At 40.8% G+C, this 18,855-nt stretch overlaps 1 protein-coding gene across 5 annotated transcripts in view; it reads left to right on the forward strand.

The window, feature by feature from the left end:
* The window catches only part of KIAA0232 (KIAA0232 ortholog), an 82,884-nt gene that overhangs the window by 39,187 nt on the left and 24,842 nt on the right, over window positions 1-18,855 (forward strand). For all 5 annotated transcript variants that reach the window (XM_072946558.1, XM_072946553.1, XM_072946562.1 and 2 more), the window contains one exon: window positions 9,242-9,379. In XM_072946558.1, coding sequence (XP_072802659.1) covers window positions 9,242-9,379 — 138 coding nt within the window. The remainder of the gene's footprint in view (window positions 1-9,241; window positions 9,380-18,855) is intronic.

Here is an 18,855-nt window from a genome sequence, read left to right on the forward strand (position 1 = left end):
TCAGTGGTATTATGTGCACTCATAATGTTGTACAGCCACCACCACCATCTCCAGAACTCCTTTCATCTTGTAAAGCAGAAACTTTATAATTCCCCATTCTGCTCTCCCCCAGCCCCTGGCAACCACCGTTGTACTTTTTGTCTTTATGATTTCAGTAGCTCTTAACTACCTCGTATCAGTGGAATCACACAGGATTTGTCTTTCTGTGACTGGCTTATTTCATTTAGTATAATGTCTTCTCAGGATTCATCCATGTCATATCACGTGTCAGAATTTCCTTTTTAAAGGCTGAATAATATTCTGTCATGTGGATGATGCCACATTTTGCTTATCTATCTGTCCCATCAGTGGACACTTGTGTTCCTTCCATGTTTTAGCTATAGTGAACAATGCTGCTATGAATGTGGTGTACAAATACCTCTTCAAGACCCTGATTTCAGTTATGGGGTTATATATCCAGGTGTGGAATTGCTGGATCATGTGGTAATTCTTAATTCTGTTTTTATTTTTTTGAGGAACTGACACTAGCAGCACCATTTTCCATTCCCCCCAGTAATGCACAGGGTTCCAGTTTGCCACATCCTTGCCAACACTTATTTTCTGGGGTTTTTTTTGTTTTAAATAGTAGCCATCCTAATTGGTACGAAGGGTATCTCAGTGTTTGCTCTGATGATTAGTGATGCTGAGCATCTTTTGTGTGTTTATTGGCCGTTTGCATATCTTCTCTGGAGACTTTTGAGTTCTTTTCCATTTTTTGAATCTGGTTGTTTTGTTGTTGTTGTTGAGTTTTAGAAGTTCTCTCTAGGTTCTGGGAGGCAGCTATACCCACCACTATACGACCAACGTCTCTAGGTTCTGGATATTAACCCCTTATCAGATACATGATTTGCAGTATTTCCTCCCATCCTGTAGATTGCCTTTTCACTCTTTATAGTGTCTTTCAGTGTATAAAATTTAAATTTTCGTGAAGCCCAGTTTTTCTAATTTTTCTTTTGTTTCCTGTACCTTTGGTATCGTTTCCGAGAACTCATTGCCAAAACCAGTGCTGTGAAGCTTTGCCCTGTGTTTCTTCCAGGAGTTTTACAGTTATAGCTTTTGATGCATTTTGAGTTAATTTTTGTACATGCAATGTAGTGAGTCCAATTTCTTTCTTTAAAATGTGGATATCTAGTTTTCCCGGTGTCATTTGTTGAAAAATGGTACTTTGATAAAATCTTTCATAAAATTTCATGAAATAGAGAAAATGTTTTGGGCATAAATACTGCATTTAATGCACATTTCTGGTTTTTTACTCACCACATGAGCATCATGACATGCCGAACACCGAGGCAGGCACCAGGACTGCCGAGGCACCAGGACTGAGGGACAGCGCTAGATTTGGAATCTGTAAAGCGCTCTGCCTGTGCCAAGCCTGGGACACTGTGCGTGGGGGACGGTGGCAGCAGGAATGCAGAGGAGATAACAGTTGAACAGCCTTGAAGGAAGAAGAAAAGAAGGGTGCATGCAAGGTCACAGAAACAGGAAGGGCCTGATGTTGTAGGGCCAGAGGAGTATAGTGAGGGAGTGGGAGGAGATTAGAGTGAGCAAGGCCAGCAGGAAACCGATTCGATTCGGAAGAACCTGATACACTCTGCGAGGGATTGATATTTTAGTCCCGGAGGCAAAGAGACCCACTGCTATATTTAGCCAGCTGTACCAGAGGGCATGAGTGGTGGTGGGTAAGCTGGTTGGGTAGCTGAAGGCAGGGAGGCCAGTGAGGAATTTGTCACTGTTGGCTGAAGTACTAGTAGGAGAAAACAGTGGATGTACTTAACCTGAATTGTGCTTATTTGGTGCTACTCCTTTTTAGAGGCAATTTACAGTTTCTTTGAGCATTGACAAGTGAATTTATTATTGAGGCCTTTCTTCAAATTTTAGCTGTATCTTTCATTCACAAGCAAAGATTTTGGCTTAAATTGGCCTCTAGGGCAGAAAAAAAAAGTCTCATATCACTAAAAGTCCAGAATTAGGACTGGCCCAAGCCTGATTCAGTTCAGAGCTTCACAGTGTCCCTGGGGTGTCCTCTTTGCCTCTCTGACTGCCTCCCTCTGCCAACTTGTTTCTGCATCCACTCCCGGAGGGTGGAGGGCAGTCATCGAGCACAGCATTCTCCACATCCTGTTCTCACACTGTCCAGAGGATGTGTTCCCTACATTCCCAGCAAAAATCTTGTGGTGGAGGGGTGTCTCATTTTCAAGCGCTGATTTCTGATTGGTCCCATGCCTCTCTCTGAGCCAGTCTTCGTGGCCAAAGGGATGAAACATGCTGATTTGCATTAAGCTGATTAGGGCCCAGATGGGGGTGGCATTAGTCCCATTCAAACACTTAGTAGTTTTGGTTTTTCAGGACGCTGTTAACGGGAAGGTGTGGGAGGCAGGGGGTGGGTGCTGAGCAGCAAATAGACGTCACTGATCCCAGCTGTATTTCAGAATGTTGTGTTCTTTTTCTTCCTCCAGTTCCTAATTTCCTTTTTCATAGAAGACAGCGAGAGAAAGTCGATCAAAACTTTAGCCTTATGTTACATCACAGCAGTTAGTGTCTGGAAAAGCACCTGATGATAGGCTCGTAGGCTGAGAAGTTCTTTAGCCGTGTCTTCTTTTGGTAGTTGATGATTGTATTCTGTCTTTAAGATTATGACTTTTAAAAAAAAATCATACTTGATTCACTGAGTTTACTGAGGAAATATTTGGCACATACCTAATATTATATGTTTATGTCTACATGGACTTTTAATTAGTATAGCACAGAAGACTAAAAATGCAACAAGTGAAATAGAAATAGCTTGAGCTTTTTTAATAACTATATTCTTTTAAAATCTGATTATTAGTTCAATGCTAATGGTTAATAAATAAGTCACAATACATACATTCACCCAGTACACAAAGCCAGAAAAAGAATAAGGGAGCTCTTGAATAGAAGTGGGAAGAGGAATGCAGAAAAGTCTGTCCAGTATGCTGTTGTTTATATAGATTTTTCTGTACACTTGATGGTGTTTCTTAATGAATTCAGCCTAAAATTACAAGGCAAACAGTACTTACATGCAAAATTTATGATGTGGTAAAGTCACTCTAACAGCTGACAGTATTTGATTCACAGATAATGTCAAGTTGTTTTATACGTTTTCGTTTTGTCAGAAGTTAGAACAAGAAGCAAAATCTCCATTTCCTCACAGTTTGCAACAGTACGTTGTCCTAGGTCAACTGCAGTTCCAGCAGCATTTTCACACCTTGGCACAGTGCAAAGGAAGTGTCTGTATCTCAGAATCCATCTATTGCTCAATGAGAAGCTTCCACCTAACTTTTGCTTGGGAGTGATTGATCTGCAATATGATGACTGGTGAAAAGGCAAATAGTAAGGAAAGAATGTACCAGAATTCATAAATACCTTCTAAAGAATTAACATGTTCCAGTAAACCATGCCTGTGGATTAATATCAATAGTTGGCAGTATTTATCTATGTGTGAAAAACATTTTCAAAGATGAAATACATAAAATCTTACACATTAGCATATTAACAGGGAGGTTAGCTAAGGAAAAAAAAAATCTAGATTGGAAAGAAAGAACTAGAACTGTCCCTATTGACATATGACATGGTGTTGTATATAGAAAATTACAAGGAATGAAATTAAGAAAATTCCATTTACAATAGTATCAAAAGAATAAAATACTTACAAATAAAGTTAACATGAATACAAGACTTGCATACTAAATATTAAACAACATCATTGACAGAAATCAAAGAAGACCTAATAAATGGAAAAACAGCCCATGTTCATGATTAGAAGACAATATTGTTAAGACCGCAGTGCTCCCCAAACTGATGTACTGATTCAAGGCAGTCTCTATCAGAATCCCAGCTGCCTTTGTTGCAGAAATTGGAGAGCTGATCCTAAAATTCGTATATGGAAATGAAAGGGACCCAGGATAGCCAAGAGAATCTTGAAATTAAGAACAAAGTTGGAAAAGTGGGCAGAAGACCTAAATAAGCAATTCTGCAGTGAAGAGATACAAATGGCAATAGGCATACGAAAAACTCGATGTCACTAATTGTCAGAGAAATGCAAATCAAAACTACAGTGAGGGATCACGTCACACCAGTCAGAATGGCCATCATTAGAAAGTCCACAAACGATAAATGCTGGAGAGGGTATGGAGAAAAGGGAGCCCTCCTACACTGAAGGTGAGAATGTAGTTTGGTGCAGCCATTATGGAAAACAGTATGGAGATGGCTCAAAAAACTGAAAATAGACTTGCCATATGATCCAGCAATCCCACTCCTTGGCATACATCTGGAGGAAACTCTAACTCAAAAAGATACATAAACCCCAGTGTTCATAGAACTATTTACAATAGCCAAGACGTGGAAACAACCTAAATGTTCATCACCAGATGACAATGGAATACTACTCAGCCATAAAAAAGAATAAAATGTTATTTGCAGCAACATGGATAGACCCGGAGATCATCATTCTAAGTGAAGTAAGCCAGAAAGAGAAAGAAAAATACCATATGATGTCACTCATATGTGGAATCTTAAAAAAGAGACACAAATGAACTTAATTACAAAATAGAAACATACTCACAGACATAGAAAATAAACTTATTTACCAGGGGAAAATGGGATGAGAAGGGATAAATTGGGAGTTTGAGATTCACAGATACTAACTACTATATATAAAATCAGTATACAAGTTTCTTCTGTATAACAGGGAACTATAGTCAATATCTTATAGTAACCTATAATGAAAAAAGCATATGAAAACAAATATATGTATGTGTATGTATGACTGAAACATTATACTGTACACCAGAAATTGATACAACATTGTAAACCAACTATAATTCAGTTTTAAAAAAGAAAAAAATCTTGCAGGACTCACACTTTCCAATTTTAAAACTTACTGCTGGGCTTCTGTAAGCAAGACAGTTTGATAGTGGCATACATATGGCTAGATGTATGTAACAGAACTAAGAGTCCAGAAATAAACCTTTATAGTTTTGGTCACTTGGTTTCCAGCAGGACCATTCCGGTTGTGGGGAAAAGAACAGTCTTCAACAAAAGGTGCTGGGACAGCAGGGTAATCACATGTAAAAAGAATGGACTCCTGTGTCATACCACAGACAAATATTAACTCAAAATGGATTATAGATGTAGATGGAAGAGCTAAAACTGTAAAACTTAAAGAGAAGAGTAAATCCTTGTGTCTTAGAGGAGGCAGTGATTTCTTAGATAAGAAACCAAAGCACAAGCAGTCAAAGAATACATCAATAAATTAAACTCATCACAATGAAAAACATGCTTCAAAGGCCATCATCAAGAAAGTGAAAAGCCAACCCATAGAACTAGATAAAATATTTGCAAATCATGTATTTGAGATGGGATGTGTATTCAGAATAGATAATTCTTAAATGGGAAAAAGATTTGAATAGACTTTTGTCCAGAGAAGATACATAAATGGCCAATAAGCACATGAAAAGATGCTCAACTTCATTAGTCATTAGGGAAATCAAAACCATGATGAGATACCACTTCATCTTCACGAGGACGGCTAGAGCTAAAATAAGAAACACAGACAGTAACAAATGTTGGTGAGGATGTAGAGAAATTAGAACCCTGAGACACTGCTGGTGTGATTGTGAAATGGTGTAGCTGCTTTGAAAAATAGCCTGGTAGCTCTTCAAAAGGTTGAACATAGAGTTACCATGTGATCCAGCAGGACCACTCTTAGGGATGTACCAACAAGATGGAAAATGTGTCCGTAAAAAACTTGTATATGAATGTTCATAGCAGTATTATGTACTGACAGTAGCCAAAATGTAGGAGCAATTCAGGCATCCATTAGTAGATGAATGGATTAAAAAAATGTGGTATATCCATGCAGTGGACTGTTAGTCATAAAAGAAAGTGAAGTACTGATACATACTACAACGTGGATGAGCCTTTAGAACATTATGCTAAGCAAAAGAAGCCAGGCACAAAAGTACGTGTATAATTTATGACATGTCCAGCACAGGCAAATCCATAGAGACAACAGATTAGTATTTACCAGTGACTCTGGAGAGAAGAGGAATGGGAAGTAAGTGCTACTGGGTACAGTGCTGCTTTTAGGGGTGATGAAAAAAGTTTTAAAATTAGATATTTGTGATTGTTGCATAACCCTTTGAATTATACTAAAAGCCACTGAAATGTATACATTAAAAGTAAATTCTGTGGTATGTCAACTTTGTGTCTATAAAGCTGTTATTTAAAAAATGAGCATAAACAGATAAACATAATTGATTTTGATGATAGAGAACACTTAATTTGAACCCCAATTAAGCATTATTATCTCACACCCCCCCACAAAAGAATTCCATTCTTCTCATTAGTAGACCTGTATTAAAAATTATACTGAATTATATTCTGGATTCTAGCAATAAATAATTGTGAAAATTTGTTTTCTCTTTTTTTGGTAAAAGTACCTATATTGAATCCTTAATTTGTCTCTTGGCCTATAAAGTTAAAATATTTACTCTCTGGCCCTTAGAGGAGAAGTTTGCTATCCCTTGCTTCGGCACGGTGTTTCTTCTGCCTAGTCTTCCCCTCTCACCCTGGCCCGAACTTGTGTTCACTCTTTGAGACTCTGCTTCAGTGACCCTTCCTCCTTCTGTAGGAAGCCTTTGCCGACCAACCAGGCCAAGAATAGAGTGTGGCTCTTTGGTGTTTCCTAAGTGCTTTCTGCAGACTTCTGTAATCCTAGTGACTGTGCCACAGTTGTTTGCTTCCAGGTCTTTATTCCACAGTGGACTGTGGTGTCCAGGGACTGTGTTGTAGTCATTGTTATAACCCCTAGTGCCACAAAGAAGACACTGACATGGTTGCTGGATGAATGCATGAATCCATATCCACGTGTAAACAGAGATGCTGGACAGCAAACAAAGCGAGTGCGACATACCTGTCTAGGTGGAGAGGACAGGAACTCTTCTCGTTTCTCTTCTTGACTTACAAGGTTTTCATTAAAACAAACAAACAACAGCTTTTGACTGTTAAAGAAGTATGACTGAATTATAAGAAAAATTAAGGTATCCTATTCCTGCTCACCAAGAGACGAGCTCCTTGGTGGCCCTTAGTACATTTCTCTCAAGACATTTTAATGCATGGTAGTCAGTGTGTGTGTGCACCAAAAATGAGATCATACTGTGGTATAAACTACTTCTCTTATGTATATTGTGCATAGCTCTCTCTGTTAGTAAATATACTTCATAATCTCTGATGGCTGTAATGTCTTATTGCCTGGACATAGCGTAGCTTAGTTAGCCACACCCTCAGCTGACATTTAGGTTTCAACATGTTTGCTGTTATTGACAGCTGTATGATTAACATCACTGTAGCTAAATCTGTGCACACTTTGCGGATTTTTTTTTCCTTAGGATAAATTCCCAGAAGTAGAATTATTGGTCAAAAGTACATACACATGTTTAAGATTTTAGATTTACATTGTCAGACTGCCCTCCAGAAGGACTTTGTGTCCATGTGAATTTTGGAAGTCCCTTCTGTCCATATAATAAAACTTTATTTGGACCTTTGAATGTGTATTTTAACTCTGCTGAGCTTTAGTACAGCTTCAGTAGAAAAGCACGTTTATAATGCTCCGTGAGGAGAAAGAGCCAATCTCAGCAATTCAAACAGAATGGAGTCTTGTTTTCAGTAATTACACAACTTTTCTACCTTCTTTGTTTTGTACACTGTGAACAATAGAGGAAAATTACAACATTTTTCTCTGCCTTCAGAAGCTTCAAATCTACATTGTTATGCTTCTGTCCTCTGTTCCTGGTAAAGGACAAGCCCTATCTCTAGAAGATACCGATAGTAAGAAATGGCAGGTTTCAGTTGCCATCCAGCCGAACACGTTAGCTAAGTGGAGATATACTGATAGGTCTTACTTGGCCATCAGACACATTTTCCCTTGGAAAATGGAATTGACACCACTCAGCCAGAAAATGTTTTTTGGGTTCATGAGGATCTACAAACATGCCCAAGAAGTTAAGTAAAAAGCATGTCAATTATGATGAGTTTAGAGAGAGAGATCCTTCTCTCACTCTTTGGTGGCATGAAAGTAATTTTTGTGTATTTGAACAAAATTAAAATTGGCTAGACAGTTGATGGTATCTGACTTGATCCTAAAAGTTCTTTTAATTATTATTATGCTGCTGCTTTATTCCATCTCATTCGTTCATTTGTATCTTTCCTGAGGGCCCACTGTAGGCCAAATACTCTTCCAAGTAATTTTCTTAATTTTGCTATTGTCTTTCTTTCTAATGTTTTTTTTTCCTTGTTGTCTGTCCACTGGTTTTAATCTTAATTTACCGAATGAAACGCTTTTTAAAAGGCAAAATGAAGTAGCAAAGCAATTAAAAATACTAAAATCTCAGTCTAGGGAAATAGCTAAGCCTACATCTTGGAATATTATATAGTAAAAGAATTTGTAGTAACATAAGGGGAATGTTTACAGTAGAAGTTAAATCAAAATTGTACAAATAGTGTGAATTCAACTATGTGTTTTTTTAGAGCAGATGAAAAAGACCAAATGAAACAGACCAAATTGTTCTAATTTTTGCTGGGTGGTAGGATCTTGGATGATTTGCTTTCTTCCTGCTTTTCAAATTTTCCTTAGTTTTTATGACAGGCATATACAATCAAGGGGAAAATAAGCTTAAAATACTAATATAAAATATTTTATATCTGTTGATTTTTAGACTAAGATACAGAGATAGGAGTGAGCCGTTCAACTGTTAAATGTTAAAATCTGATAGAATATGAACACATTATTAAAGAGTAGGAAGTACAGAAGAGAGGACATTTAATTGTGTATGAAGTTTAGAATTTATGCTGAAATTTAAATGATAATACTTGAATTTACATATAAATGTCTGAATTATTTATGAGCATTTACTATAAACATAAGTGGGTCAGTTATTGAGATCATAAATCCTAAATAATAATCTTATAATAATCTCAATAATAGATAACCAAACCAATGGATTACCTACGCTGAAGTGCTCTGGCTGACGGTGTTCTGTGGTCTCTCAGTTTATTAGTGTGTACCTACTGTTGTAAATGAAAATATTTGGTAGGGGAATGTGTGTAAGTATGTGGGAAATAATAAGTGTTTGAAGTTTGTTATTTAGTGTTGGTCATTGAAACTTGTACAATCTTATTCTAGGAGAATGACATCTTCCTGGGCTGGGAAAAAGGAGCTTATAAGAAATGGGGAAAGAGTAAGAAAAAGTGCTCAGACCTAACTCTAGAAGAGATGAAAAAGCAGGCTGCTGTCCAGTGTCTTCGATCTGCTTCTGATGAAGTAAGTTTCCCTTTGATTTCTAATACTTGGGGAGAAAAAGGAGGGACATCAGTTTTTGGTGTACAGCATGATGTTTTGGTCATACATACATATATTTGTTTTCATGTTCTTTTTCATTGTAAGTTACTACATCTTGATTAAAAAGAAACTTAGAAAAATAAACTACTCATTATCTTACCACTGCTACATAAGCATTATCACTTCTTTTAAAGCATTTTTCTATCTATATATTGAGTTTTATATTTTTTTATGGACTTTTAATTACAGGATAAAAAATTATATAGATTTTTCCCATTTAACATATATTTCATTTTGTTACTATATTATCTTTATTCTTTTTAGTGGCTAAGTTATATTTCATCAAATAATATTCTAATAGCAGTCTAATATACTCTGTATTAATGGATATGTAGCTTGCTCTTGACTTTTTGTTATGCTGTCTAGAATATTTTCATGGGTGGCTTTTTCCATGGTCTATATTATTTCTTTTGGGTATATTCCTAGAATTGAGATAGCAGTTCTGACATTTAAGAACACTCTGCTTGCTTGATTCATAATTTGGGGGTTTTTCTTCTTTTTTTTAATTCTGATTTTGGGGGGAAGGTAATTAGATTTTTATTTATTTTAATAGAGGTACTGGGGATTGAACCCAGGACTTTGTGCGTGCTAATAAGCAAGTGCTTTACCACTGAGCTATACCCTCCCCTGCTTTAGTTTTTAAGAAAATATTGTAAGATTATTTTATTGATCTTTTAACACTTCATATATAATATTTCTCATGTCCTTCAGCATCCTGAAATAACAATAGTTTTAGAATTTAATTGCCTTTTTAAATGAATACTATGAATTCTTACTGAATTACTCACTGTAAGGTATAATCTCTGAGACCATAACTACTTAGAAAATTATTTTGCTTTCACTGTGCTGTTTGAAATAGTGTGCTTTAAGTACCTTTATAATGTAAAGTTAAATTGAGAAGATTCACACAAGGTATCTAGAGAGGCTTCCCACCTCTGCAAACTTCCTTCCTAAACTAAATATCTAATGGCCTCATGTTGGAGTAAGCAGCTTTGCTGCATGTGGTAATCTGCAGAAGTTTATTCTGTCTGACTGCCACCTGTCACACACGCCTTAAAGCCTGTGCAGCCCTTCCCAGCTCTGCGTTCTCATCCTGCTCAGCGCTGTCTGCAGGAGCCCAGCTCCCGGGCCCGTGCACACGGAACCTCGTGCACGCCCCACCTCCTGTCTTCCCTCCACTGTGCTCCTTGGGGGCCAGGACTGTGAGTTACCCATCTTTGCAGCTCCCGGTGCCTAGCAGTGAGCGCCGATTGTGTAAAAGGTACTCAATTTCTCTTGAACTGAATTGAACCTCAGTTTCCAAAGAGTCGCCCCTTTTCATCCTGTCCTTTTTCCTCTTCCCACCATTTTCCTTTCCCCCACCCCTTTGATTTTTTTTTTTTGCGAGATAGTTATTTATTTTTATTGAGTTACAGTTATTTTACAATGTTGTGTCAAATTCCAGTGTAGAGCACAATTTTTCAGTTATATGTGAACATTCATAGATTCATTGTCACATTCGCTTTTGCTGTGAGCCACCACAAGATCCTGTATTTATTTCTCTGTGCTATACAGTACAATCTTTTATCTATTCTACATTTTGAAATCCCAGTCTGTCCCATCCCACCCCCTGCCCCCTTGGCAACCACAAGTTTGTATTCTAGTCTATGAGTCTGTTTCTGTTTTGTATTTATGTTTTTGTTTGTTTTTTTTTTTCAGATTCCACATATGAGCAATCTCATATGGTATTTTTCTTTCGCTTTGTGGCTTACTTCACTTAGAATGACATTCTCCAGGAACATCCATGTTGCTGCAAATGGCGTTATGTTGTCAGTTTTTATGGCTGAGTAGTATTCCGTTGTATAAATATACCACATCTTCTTTATCCAATCATCTGTTGATGGACATTTAGGCTATTTCCATGTCTTGACTGTTATAAATAGTGCTGCTATGAACATTGGGGTGCAGGTGTCATTTTGAAGTAGGGTTCCTTCTGGATATACCCAAGAGCGGGATTCCTGGGCCCTTTGATTTTTTAACTTCTGATTTCTTGAAGTGGCTGCCTCATAGACTGTGGGATAGGAATGTGGAAGTTACTGCTCATATAATTGTCTTGGGTACCTTTTTGTTACAAAGAGTAGGAACATACGTAACCTAGTTTAAGAAAAAAATGGAAATATACATAAAGGATACAGGATACCTCACTGAAACGAAGTGCTGGAACTGCAGCAGCCTCGGGAGCAACCTGAACTGGGAGCGCAATGATTAGCAGCCAGTCATTTTCTCTGATGACCCACAGTCTCCCATTGCTTCTCTCTGTTTCTGAGTCACTCCCTCTCTTCCTGAAGTCTGGCTTTCTCCGCTTCAGCACACACATGGTGAGAAAACAACCATTCTAGCCCTGGCTCAGCATGACTGCTCAAGTGTAGAACCCAACCCCATCCAGTTAGAGGGAGAATCTGATTGGCTAGGCTTAGACCAGGTGTCCACCCCAGGTTTGATAAGCTGTGGTGAGGGGACAGAGTTGCTTGGAGGTCCACCCTTTCAGCAGTGACAGGCAGTCCTCAGAGAAAAGAGGGTGGTTGGACAGTTACCCAAAAGGTGTCTTCTGGGGGACACTGAAGGGAGTAATAGATTGGTAAAGGAATTTGGAGCTTTTAAAGGAATTCAGAATGCAGATGTTTTTTAAAAGTGAGAGGTTAGTTCAGGTAAATTCTTTGAGTACAGTCCAGAGAAGCTGCTGCTGAGTCATGGTTGGGAGGAAAATATGAGCAGGGAGTTTCAATCTGGGACAGGATCTTATTTCTGCCTTAGACCAAAGTTGCTGAGAAATGACTCTAGCCTTCGACTCATGGTGAAGCGGAGTGAAAAACAAGGACAGCTGAAGCCAGCTGTGGAAGAGTAGGGAGCACAGGATACCTTGTCCTAGTGCAGTGCAAGACCCGGCTCCTCCTGCAGCCTGCTGAGTGTGTGTAATCCATCCTAGCCAAGCAGGCTGTGTGCAGACAGGAGCTTGGTGTTGGGTAGAAACAGCACAGGGAAGGAGAGTGGGTTGCAAAGATCTTTGATTCTCTGAGTTGCTCCTTTGGAAAATGCTTTCCTTTGCCTGGCTGTCAAAGGCAAGATTTTTGTTTACAAGCGCAATGAAGTCTATTTGTCGTGTCTTACTCTGTCCTTCTCATTTTATGGCAAATGATTGCATTGCTTTTTCCTAATAGTGATTGTTTTTTAATCTTATCGAATTAAAGTTGGCTGAGGAAGTGAATGTGCCAGGCATACACCAGGAACTCAACCGAGTGCTTGGGGACAGAATGAAAAGGAAGTAGGAAGTCTTCAAGCCCAGAGCCCCGTACCTGAGCCACCTGCTGTTTGTACATCGGTGCACAGGCCCTGTAAGCCAGCTCGTCGGGTTCTTGGGGAGCCAATGGAAAGAAGTTGAAAAGAACCCTCTTAAATTATGGCCTGTAACCATAGAAAGGAATCAGTGTGGTCATTTATGAACTGTGGGCTATTTGTGTGTCCCCTGGCTTTTCTTTCTAGAATGTCTGGTGGCTCCGGTGAAAAGAAAGGAGCAAGGAAGGCCCTACATAGGAAATTGTAATGCCAAAGTTCTGTTTTATATTTTGACCACAGTGGATGTCTGTGTATAGTGTGGTGTTCGTCTGCTAAACGCTGAGGATGGCAGTGCTCGTGGTTCTGTGCTTTGCTTTCCCACCCAGTTCTAGTGGCAACTAAGAGCTCTTCTTAGTGCAGCTCTGTGTAGTCACTACAAACTGCTCAGAACCCAAAGCCACTAATAAGTTTACAATCTAATTGGTTAAAATGTGAATGACATAATCACATGGCTGTAACATAGGCTCTCACTCTGCTGGCCAGGTAAGTAGAGGTGATGTTATGTATTACATAAGACGAATTCTTTTCTCGTTACTTTCCTGTGTGTGTGTGTGAGACTGTCACAGCTGCAGTGTTAGCTGTTTCTATAAAAGCATCCCCAAGGTATCAGACTCCTCACCGCGTCGTGGTGTGAGTAGAATGGCTGACTTCCCTTTCATGTACCTGTGATGTGACTCTGTGCCTCCACGTAATTCTTGCATCAGGTTATGCCCCACATTACAGCACGTCTCTTGACCTGCTCAGGTCAATATTTTATCTGAGAAATGTTGCCAAAACCACATGGAAGCTCAGTTATGTCGAATTTTTATTTTGTACGTTGGCGGCACCTGTGAAGACCTGCGGGTGGTGGTTGTTTATCCCTCCAGGGCATCATGACCTTCGATGGGCCTCATTGTTAGGTCCCAGCTGAAACTGCCTTTCTAATGCTCTTCATTCACACATGCAGATAAGAGGTAATTCTCAGGGTGCTCGTTTTCTATAACATTTTGCACTTGCTTTGAGTGCAGTTAGTAATGGGGCCTGTAGAGAGGAGTGGGGCTGGGACGCAGTGATGGGGCACTTTATAGATACGGAAGGTTATCCTAAGCTGATTTGTTTCTGTTGTCAGTGGACATGGCGTGTGCATCCAGACCTCTCCTCCCTTTTAAAAACATGAAACAAAGTTGAACTGTGCCAGCTGTTGCTTTCTGACTCCTCAAGTTTATTTGGTTCTGTTTTCTCTATCCCCAAAGTTCAAGCTTTTTATGTTGTTTGGTTTTGTTTTATTTTTAATAATTAGTTATATATATATATATATTTTTAACTGAGCTACTTAAAACTGAATCAAAGCTAGGATTTCATCTTCCACTTTGGAAGAATATCAGAAACTCAACAAGGCCCTGTTCGGGGAGTAAATGAAGTTAGGATGCAATGATAACTTGTTTTGGTTAAGTTAGTTTTGAAAAGTAACAGCGCTGCTGCATACCCTGGGTAGCTGACTCCACCTGTGGTTCTGTAGAGAGCCTTACAGAGGACTTATGCTCCAGGTACAGTGGAGTCTTACTCTAGTTGCTCATATCTTCACATTCAGCTAAGCCTGCCGGTAAAATTCTTTCTGCCAGTTAAAGTACACAGTACATCTTAGTATTTCGTGTATGTGTTGTTTATCTGCTGTGCAGGGTTGTATGTACAAAAACCATGTAAAGTAGTTCATGGGAGTACTTTCAGGGCTGATTTTGACCATACATCTTGTTTCTTTGCATGCTGATGTTAGAGCTTAATTCATTCTGGATAATTAGAGCATCAGACAGTGATAATCTTTATTGAGCACTTAATGTGTGTGGTACCTGTCTGGTGCTCTGTGTACATTGTACGAGGTGATGCTGTGCGCCCTCTACAGGCCAGCCCTCTGAGAAGCCACGTTATTAAAGCTGGGAAGGCTCACAATTGCTGTGTTGTCACAGCCAGCCCTGCTCTGGGAAGCCCAGGCCTATCTCCTCGGGCGTGGATGGAGCGGGAGCACTCAGGGGAGCCTCGAGGCCCTTTTGAGGACTTTGGCGTTTCCTCTGAGAAACCACGAATATTGGAGAGTTTGGAGTAGGGGTAATGTAAGGGCCCCGCTGGCCGCTGCAGGAAGACTGGTTGGAGTGGCCGAGGCAGATGCAGGGAGAGCAGCTAAGGATCCATCATATCAGACCAGAGGGTCGGTAAGGATGGGACCTGGTTAGATTCCAAATCTGTTTTGAAGTTGGAACTGACAGGATGGACGTGAGGTGGAGGAAAGGGGCAGGGTTGAGGCGGATAGCCAGGGTTTTGGGGCTGAGCAGCTGCAAGAATGGGATTTTCATTTACTGAGGAAAAGGAAACTAGGGATGGAACACTAATTTGCAGGTGGATGGGTCTGAATTAAGATTTGAATGTGAGGTGCCCAGGAGAGTGCAGTGGAGATGCTGAAAACACAGTTGGATATGCATGTCGGGCTGATGGGTGGGTGGTTTGGGGAGGAGGTTAAATAACAGACCCCTTGCTTGTTTATCTCACCAGAGCTCGCTGGCTCATGGTCTCCCGGGGCTGAGCAGGAAGCTAAGTGAGTAAGACGGGAGGGAGAGGGGAGGCCTGTGGTGAACCGCAGGGCCCAGGCCCGCCCTGGCGCTCACTGGTGGTTACCGTGGCGAGTGCTGTCCTGGTGATGCCAGGTCTTCTCTCTTAGAAAAGGTAGAAAATTGGGATTTTTATAGGAAATTTCCTGAACTATCAAATGCTGAAAGTGAGGGTATGAAAAAGGAAACCAGGGGGAGGGGCTGCTATAAAAATCTGAGAGTGAGGTGAGCAAAAGGGCATAAAAAGAGGTATATGTGGGGTTATGGTGTGGGCTGTGAGCGACCCGGTACGGGAGGTGGACAGGCAGACACGGAGCAGGTGCAGAGACACAGCAGTGCACACCCATGCATGCGGCCTGGGAAACACTCACAGCGTGGCTCGGCCCCGCACCCTTTCCTGACGGTGCTTCTCTGCGCCGCTCTCCAAGGTTCCCACTGCTATGAACTGGTGCTTCTCTCCCGCGTGCGCCTTTATACTTTTACCAAATGGTATTTGAGGAGATACACAAATGTGAGACTATTTTGCATGTTAACTTTACTTGAGTAGTATCATACTGTATTTTACAACTTGCTTCTTTTAGTTAACATTTTTAAAGATTGATCTGTGTTGACAGTGTGATCTTATAATTTCTTTTCACTGCTAAATAGTTGTCCATTGTAACACCGTAAAGCTGTTTATTCCCCTGGTAACGGACCTTTCAGTTGTTTCCCAGTTTTGCTTGTTATAAAGAGCGCCGGAAGGAATGTTCTCGTGTATGTGCCGTGCTTTCTGCAGAGTCTATCCTTAGGCATCAGCTGCTACATTAAAGTCAGTTGTTGGTTTTTTCCCACCATTTTGGCATCACCACAGACCTGAATATCTGATGAAAGCTACAGACCTAACCTGAAAGATACACATAAACTTTTCTTATGTGCCCACTGGTAGCCTCCTTAAGAGTTCATGCTTCCTGGATTAAGAATAACCATTCTAAGTTCTGCTTTGAGGAACTTGGCTATTCTTGTCAGTCCCCCAGTGAGGTGTGACAAGCAGTGAATCCAGACAGTGAGCCTGGAGCCTTCCAAGCTCCTTTTCCTGAATCTCCTTCAGGAAGTTTGGTTGTTTCAGGAGGAACAGAGATATCTGACGGGAAGAGAAACTGCCACCTCCAAATTAAAGTTAGAAACAGGACATTTGTCTGCATACATTAAAAATATGGTCTGCCTAAATCACCAGGACGCTACCAGAAACCAGGAAGGTTGAAGGACTTGAATATTCAAGTTGAAGTATTTTCTTCTGTAGATGATGAAACGGAGGCTCAGAGACATTGAATACCTTGTCCAGCTTTTATGCGACCCGGGCATCTCTGCCCTGTCCAGGTGATGCTCTCCAGACCGTAGCCCTGCTAAAGAGTGAGGCAAAGCAGAGCTGCGCTTTTCTGAGTTTTGTTTAATCAAGCTGTTTGGTCATTGCTTGTAACAGAGGTTGACATCTTCTACTTCTTATGACAGACTTTAACTGTGTTTTGTCCATCATTCCAAGAGGACGTAGGTCTCTTCCTCCCTGGCCTGTGGTAGGCATGCAGACAACGTGTATCCACTGGAGACACCTCTCCTCCTCTGTACCATGTTCTAGAGAGCAAGCACAAGTCCAGGCTGGGGGCAGGCCAGTGAGTGGATTTTCGTAGACCCCCGTGTGTTTAGGTTGGGAATCACAGCCCTCGTGCAGGTGCCTTGACAGAGACAGCCTTTTTTTAATTTGGATTAAAAAAATTTTTTTTTATCTTTGAATGGCCAGGGGTGTTTATTCCATCCTCATAGCCACGTGCACCACTGCTTCCTGTTGCATTAGACCTAGTTGTCACACGTCTATGTTACTTCCCTGGCCACTGAGGCACGAGTTTATGAACCTTGCTGTATATTCTCAGTTATCTCATTGGTGCTCTTTTGTTTAATGACTCAACCTTAATTTAGTTCTAAATTTTAAAAAGGCTTTTAAAAACTTCCACTCAGTAAAGTATGGAATTGATCCCTTATTCTCAGGGAATGGTCACCAGTAATCATTCCATCAGTGCCTAGCTCTGCTTTAGACATTAAAGTATGAGATCTGAAAAACTGTAGACGGACTTCCATGTGCAGGGTGGGTCTGAACACAGGAATGTTTGGAAGTCTGTTCCTTGGTTATTGCTGCATGACAGGGTACCCCAAAACTTAATGACTGACAGCAGCAGCCATTTTAGCTGCTCACAGTCCTGTGGGTTGGCTAGGGCTCGGCTGGGAGGTTCTTTGGCTGGTCCTGTCTGAGGTCTCATGCTGTCGCAGTCAGTGGTAGCTGGGACTGGAACATCCAGGATTGCTCTTTTCACTTGTCTGGCAGCTCAGCCACCTTCTCTACATGGCTCGTTTAGGCTTCTGCACCTGGCAGGGGAGCCCAGGAGGGCATGCTTCACACTTGGTAGTGTCTCACTGAGGAATCCCAGCAGACTTGTGAGAGGAGCCTGCACTAGGGAGGAGACATGGTTCCCTGGGGCCCCAAAGGATAGGCTTTCCCCATCCTGGCAGGTACTTTCTGGAGAGATGGAAAACAGACAGGCTTAGGACACTGGGCACCTCTGAGGGAAATCATGAGATCCCATAATGAACATTGGGGGCCAAATGAAAGTTGGCAAATTGACTGGGGAATCCCCACCCCTTTCTTCTGCCTGGCTGCCAGAACTCTGAAGACGGGGAATTTCTCTCTGAGGAAAAGCTTGCTGCAAAGAAGAAATACTCAAGGGACAAGATGATCTCTTGAAAATTTGAAAAATAGTAATATGAAAAGACTCAACAGAAGGATTGGAAGATACAGCTGAGGAAATCTCCCAGAAGGAGGAACCAAAAAATGAAGAAATTGTAAATGCGAGAGAAAAAAGAAATGAGGGGACTGACGCAAGAAGCCCCCAAACCGACTATTAGGAGTTGTGTCAGTGGTATTCGCACTGTTTTCCAGCTGTGAAAAGTGAGGCTTCAGTAGGTGAGTGACTTATGGCTCACTAGTCATGTGGCTAACTCTGGGGTGAAAGTCAAACCCAGTTCTTTTTGACTCCCACCTTGCCGCCCCTGAATGGAACGGGCCGTTGAATGTCCCTGAGGATCATGCTGCTTAGTGATCACAAGGCTGGTGTGGGAGTACCTGTCCAGTATTGGAGCATATCCAGTCCAAAAGGGTTCTCCATAGAGGATTAACCTTTGAGATGACTCATATAGCTGCAGAAACCTTTGAATATGGAGAGGAGAGGAAACGAGGCAAAATAAATCAGCTTGCCTTTGTTTTCTTTATCCTAATGATTAAGGTCATTGGTTGAGCAGGATGGGAGGCAGGGAGGATGGAGAAGCACTGGAAATGCTGTGGGATGGGAAATGACAGAAATGTGTCTGGGAACACACAAGACTCCCAGAAGCAGTGGGACAGTGGCTGCAGTGTTTGACGCA

This window comes from Vicugna pacos, chromosome 2, assembly GCF_048564905.1.
Source record: "Vicugna pacos chromosome 2, VicPac4, whole genome shotgun sequence".
Lineage (NCBI taxonomy): Eukaryota > Metazoa > Chordata > Mammalia > Artiodactyla > Camelidae > Vicugna > Vicugna pacos.